Source organism: Galeopterus variegatus, unplaced genomic scaffold (genome assembly GCF_000696425.1).
Source record: "Galeopterus variegatus unplaced genomic scaffold, G_variegatus-3.0.2 Scaffold2265, whole genome shotgun sequence".
Classification (NCBI taxonomy): Eukaryota; Metazoa; Chordata; class Mammalia; order Dermoptera; family Cynocephalidae; genus Galeopterus; species Galeopterus variegatus.
This window is the reverse complement of record NW_007728376.1, coordinates 229,594-235,593: the sequence shown is the minus strand read 5'-3', so window position 1 is coordinate 235,593 and position 6,000 is coordinate 229,594. Positions and strand designations below refer to the sequence as shown.

The 6,000-nt window shown below is 49.5% G+C and overlaps 1 protein-coding gene across 1 annotated transcript in view; it reads left to right on the top strand.

The window, feature by feature from the left end:
• LDLRAD4 (low density lipoprotein receptor class A domain containing 4) overlaps positions 1 to 5,013 on the top strand; it is a 34,174-nt gene extending 29,161 nt beyond the window's left edge. The window contains exons 3-4 of the mRNA XM_008581104.1: positions 2,081 to 2,134; positions 3,391 to 5,013. Of these exons, the coding sequence (XP_008579326.1) occupies positions 2,081 to 2,134; positions 3,391 to 3,921 (585 nt within the window). The 3' untranslated portion in view covers positions 3,922 to 5,013. The remainder of the gene's footprint in view (positions 1 to 2,080; positions 2,135 to 3,390) is intronic.
• Positions 5,014 to 6,000: the final 987 nt, after the last annotated feature.

The window sequence follows — 6,000 nt, the reverse complement described above, 5'->3', positions numbered from 1 at the left end:
GCCCCTGCAGGGGCGGAGCTAGGCCGGCCGCGGATCTCACCCGTGAGCCGGCCGCGTGCGTGCAGCACCGAGGCCCTGGTCGTTACGAAGACCCGTCCCAGAGCAAGCTGCTGGCGGCCCCTGACGGCGGTGCCCGCGGGAGCCGGGGCAGGACAGCGCGCGGGTGGCCTCCTGGCCTCCGGAGTGGCGGCTGCCGGGCGTGGGTCAGACGCGCACACGCTCCAGGGGTGATCGTCTCAGTGCACGGGGCGACGACGAAGCAAAGACGCCAGCGGCGACTGTCGCTGGGCTGGGAGTCCTGCTGACCCCCGACCCGACCCTCCGTGCTGCGGCCTGCACGGGGAGTCGCCGCACAGCCAGTGTCGGGAGCCGCGGGAGAGGCCGCGGCAGGGCCCTGAGGACGCCACCGGGCACCAGAGCGCAGGGCACCGGGGAAGGCACCGAGTGGTGACCCCGGGGAGCGGAAGGGGCAGTGCAATGAGGCGAGCCCCGGGGCTCTTGAAGACACTTCGCCGGTTTCGCTGGAAGCAAAGCCACCGGGGAGAGGCTGTGCCCCTTTCAGCCACGCGCAGCCCCTACTTCCGCCCCTCCCTCCCAGTCCCCGGTGTCTCCCCGGTGTCTCCCGGGTGTCTCCGGCCGTCGCAGAGCCAGGTGCTGGAACCCGCACCGTCGCTGTGGCCTGGCGCTGCTTCCCAGGAACAGGTTAGCGCTGGACGCTGAGGTCCCCAAAAAGAAGAGCACCCGCAGGAGCAGTGACGCAGCCGACAGATGTCACGGGAGGGGCGAGGGCAGGACGAGGAAGCTCAGGAGCCCCCAGGGACGAGTGTGTCATGCTGTGAGAATCGCCGGAAGGATCCACAGGCTAGTGACTGTTTCCACTCAGCCCAGGGAACAGCAGCTCTGGAGCCACCTCATGCGATTCAGCTCTGGTGGTTCACCTGTCACCATGCCAGGACAGCAGTGGGCCGTCACATAAGTGTAGAGTCCGGCTTATAGTTTTGCTACTGGTGTTCTGCGAGTGTCTTAGGAATGCACTGTATGACTGGACGGCACCCTGTTTAGCAGTGAAGCGGTGTTCCTGTTAGAACGCTGGCCACCGACCAGAACAGGGTAGCCTCAGCTCCCGACAGGTGGGGTGTTTTACCACAGAGATCTTTACTTATGGGCACTTTCGGCTTGCAGGAGGCTCCGTGGTGGTCCCAGGTCAAACACACATGCTCCCGGGAGTGCAAAAATACAAGCTGTCCCTTACCCTATAGTTTTCATTCTTTTTATTAGAGTAACAGACCTTTAGCTAATAGCCCAACAGACCCTTGCTAATAGCCAACAATTTGGGTTCAAAAGGCATAACACATTGAGATGCTCTGTAAAGAAGTTTATAGTTTTAGAAATGACCCTTAGTAATGCCTGTTTTTTGCTTGTTACCTTCTCAGTCTGGCCAAACATTTCTGAAAAAAGATATTAAGTGACTAAATGTCAAGTTACATCTGCCTTCTGAATACACAGGCTGGAGAATGAATTCACTGGTAGATGCTGGAAGGGCGTTGAGGCTTTGGAAACTTGTTTTTAAGTTTGAGGCCCAGTGACTAGTCAGCAGAGCTGTCTGCCACTGCCACTCAGAGCTGGCAGCTCGTGCAGGCCGGGCTGGCTCTTGGCAGGCTGCGCTGATCCCACCCGCTGGGGGGCCTTCCCAGGGGCTGAGTTAACCCAGAAACTACCCACATGAGGAAGTGACTGAATACGGTTTGAGGATCATTTTGAATGTATTTCAAGAATACAGGTGTATATACTGAGTGATGTTTGACTTCACGTCTACTTCAAATCTACTATGGGCAAGTCCTAAAGTTTCTAATTTTCGCTTCTGGTCACAACTCTCCATTTAGATGTGAGGTATTAAAAAAAAGACCAGTTCTTTTCACTGCACGTAATTTTTAGTAGTTATGCGGCTGTCAAAGGAGCAACGCAGTCCCTGTTTCAAAAAGTCGTGGCTAATGTTTTTGGTGCCGCTGCTGCTACATGCAACTAATGATCTCCTTGTGATGTTTCTTGTCCCTCACTTCCTGCCCCTTCCCACCTCCAGGAAGGGTGCCTGTGGCCTCCAGACAGCTCCATGCAGCAGCCGCGGGCCTCAGAGGTAAGGGCTGCAGGGTGGCGTGGTGTGGGCACAGGAGGGGGGGGACGGAGAAGGCCCAGGCCGGACGCCGCAGACGGCCATGCTGATAGCACAGGTCAGGAACAACGCTTTTGGACTAAGCATTGCCTATAACTTCGGTCAAAAGGAATAGGGGGATTTCCCCTAGAATTTTCTAGGAATTAAAGCTCTTTACAGAAAGCGGGTTGAGAATGACTGATCTACATGATCCCATAAACTACAAATAATGTGGCTTGGCAAGGGCAGGCAGGCACAGTTTGCAAATACCACAGCATGATTTATTTCCACACCTCCAAGTTTAATAATATGACTTTTAAAATATATTTTTGCCTTTAAGTTAAAATATGATGTGAGAGAAGTCAATGGCTACATGTGTGTATACATGTATATGTTATTCATGTATAAGCACATGCCTATGTATACATACGCATATAAATAAGATCTGCCTCCTAGACGAAACTTGGATGGTGGAATAAATGAGAAGATTTTGTAAGAAATATACTACCTGGGTTCGTTTTGGAAAAAAAAATCTATGATCCTATTTGCTTTGGAACACAAAAACATTTTTCATATAAAAAACTATAGGAAACTCTTATAAGAATCTAAATAACCAGAAAAGTCTAGAAACCAGAAAGAAAAAAAAAGGTCACATTTTCTGGATTTTTACAAAAAGTAATCGATAGGACAACAAGCTTCCATAAGTAATTTGTCAACTGCCCCAATGCCCTGTGCCTGCTGCAAGTAGCATTGTGTGACGCCATAACTTAAATATACCATGAAAACTCAGAGCCCCTCCCCACTTTTCTGAATCGGAGGTTCCAGAGCTGGCAGGGGCCTGAGAAAGCAGGTACTTTATAGATAAGCAGCCAAGACGGCACCAAGGTCACTCTGCTCCTCTGTTCATGCGCGCGTGGAATTGCCCTTGTATTCTATTTGCCCCCTTGGAAATGTGAACACAGCACACATAGTAATTCCCATTAAGCCAGATCTTCAGTTAACCCCAGTTCTCCATTGTTCGGCCATCCTGTATATACTGCAGCTTGGCAAAGTGAGTGGTCTAAGTCATGAGAAGTAAGAAAATTTAATTTTTTTTTCTGAAAATCTTTTCCGATTTTGTCTGGGAAACGGTGTTCAGACTGGGAAGAACACAGACCAAGCGTGAGATTTCCTCGATCCCATCATGTTCATGGTCATCACTTGCCAGGAATGTCTTCAGGCCTGTCCTCTTCTCCTTTCAGATCATGTACACCCCGCGGTCCAGGGACAGGTTTACTGCCCCACCCTTTATTCAGAGGGACCGGTTCAGCCGCTTCCAGCCCACCTACCCCTATGTGCAGCACGAGATTGACCTCCCTCCCACCATCTCCCTGTCTGATGGCGAAGAGCCACCTCCTTACCAGGGGCCCTGCACCTTGCAGCTCCGGGACGCTGAGCAGCAGATGGAACTCAACCGAGAGTCTGTGAGGGCCCCGCCCAACCGAACTATATTTGACAGTGATTTGTTAGACATTTCTATGTACAACGGGGGCCCGTGCCCACCCAGCAGCAACTCGGGCATCAGTGCAACCACCTGCAGCAGTCACGGGAGGATGGAAGGGCCGCCCCCGACGTACAGTGAGGTGATGGGCCAGCAGCCCGGCGCCTCGCTTCTCCATCACCAGCACAGCAGCGTGCACAGGGCCAGCAGGCTGCAGCTGCAGCAGAGCAGTTCTGAGAGCACACTAGCACCCCTCAAAGGCAAAGACAGGAAGCCCGGGAACCTGGTCTGATGCCCTCCACTGTGCACTCTAATGGAGGAGAGATGAATCACAGTGGCAAGAGGCCGCGCTGGGCCCTCCTGTGCACGGGGCTGTCCAGATTTACATGGTACAACTAAGTAAAACCAAATGTGCAGACGCGGTCTTGTTTCTGATTCCTTTGGAAGGAATTGCATGCAAACTAGACTGAAATAATGCAAGCTTCCATCCGGTCTGATGCAAACAGTACTTATTTGGGGGCAGGGGTTGAGATGGGGGATGGTTTTGACAAAAGGCAGGCAGGGAAAAACAGAGAAAGGGATTCTTTGAAGGTATCATGAAATAAAACCCATAGGGGTATTTAATTTATTTAACTCTAAAAGGAGACTTTGCTGATAAATTAGGCCAGAATGGCCTGTTTTATAATTACTAACTGAATAAAGGAAACATTATTATATATTATCACAAGGAAGAATCAGCCAGTTTGCTTTTTCTCCCAAGGTGTGGAACTTTTATTTTGTTTTAAAAATATGCATTGAAATTCCTGTTTTGTGTGCCAAGGTATAAAGTGGAGAAGTTTGATGAATGCAAGGAGCTAATTTGTATTGTGATGATGTGTTTTAAAAGTTGCACTATCTTAATGTTTAAAAATATATATGAGGAAGCTGTTTTATGTGAAGCTCTGTATGTTGTCTCTTCACCTGTGGATTGTTATTAGGCCCAAAGAGTATCCTGGAGTGTTCCTCAGAATCATACAAGAAAAGATATATGGGGATACAGCCTAATATTTACCAGTTTACAGAATTCAGAAGTCATTATTGTTGCAAGAATTTGCATAGAATAGCAGTGTATCACTGAAGCATGTGGAGACTTTTGGATGGAAGACAGGAAATGCTAAGTCCCAGCATTTCTGACTTGCTATTTGAGTCACTCTGCTAGTGTTAGGCTGCACCTTCCATTAAAAATGATCCCAACACAGCAGTCATATGTCCAGTACCATGCAGTGCTGCCCTCAGCCGCCAGCAGTACAGTTTCTTCAGTAATTTAGATTTTTTTTCTTCACCATAGCATGCAATATATTCAGATACACACCTTATTTTATGCAATAAATTGTTTAAAATGCAAGATGGTTATTTTGAGTAATGTTGAAACGTGACTTCTCAGTGTATCCCGTTGCCTCTCCCCGTTCCTGGGAGCTCAGTTCAGTTCTGCAAGGCTGGTCAGTTCAGCAGGAGGCTCTGGGCAGTCAGTCCCCCCACGCAGCCCATCCAGGATTTCGTGTGTGAGTGCCCGTTTCCCATGCTTAGAAGCCCCGGGAACTGACGGAGGAACAGCACTTTGCTGATCACATCACTCGGCCATCACATTTTCCTAGTGCTGCACAGCCTCCTTGAGGAATGCAAACCTATCCAGACCCCCAGCCCTGGCCCGTAGTCTTTGTGCTGATGGCAAGAACCGGACGGGCATCAGAGAACAGGGCAGGGTGGAGAGTAGCTGTAAGAGCACACGATAAAAAGCACAAGATGCAGTTGTAATGCAACTAGAAAACTAATTTTAAATATTGTTAGTCTTAGTTTGATATTCCTGATATTTACAAACATCCATTCTTACTTTACAATAAAAAATAACATTCTTCTGCAGATGCAAGCACTGGCTTTTGCAACAGTAGCAGCCAATAAGTTTAGCAAACACTGCACCGTGGAGAAAGGCTGTCTGTAGCGGCCAGTCTGCTTTTTGGAGGTTGGGCCTCTTTGGCCTCTGCACATAACCAAATGAGCTGGAATGGACGGTTCCAGGACTCTGATCTATGCAGCTTAAAACCAAACCAGCATATGTGTGTTCGTGTCTGTCTGTAGGTCTCAGAGGTGATTCCTTGTGAGGTGGCTGCATGCTGTTGCCTGAGAGCTGGAGATGTTGTTCCCGTCTGGCCCCAATCTGCTCGTTTCTGCTTCTTATCTCGGTGCACAGGTTGTGGTGTTTTTGTTTGTTTTGAGGATTGGAATCTCCATTAGATTCATCCGTTTCACACAGTAGCATCCGTAGAACTAGTCAAACTCTTAAAAGGAGAGAGGGAAAAGATGGGCAGCGGTCGGACGCTCTCGCTTAAGGCCC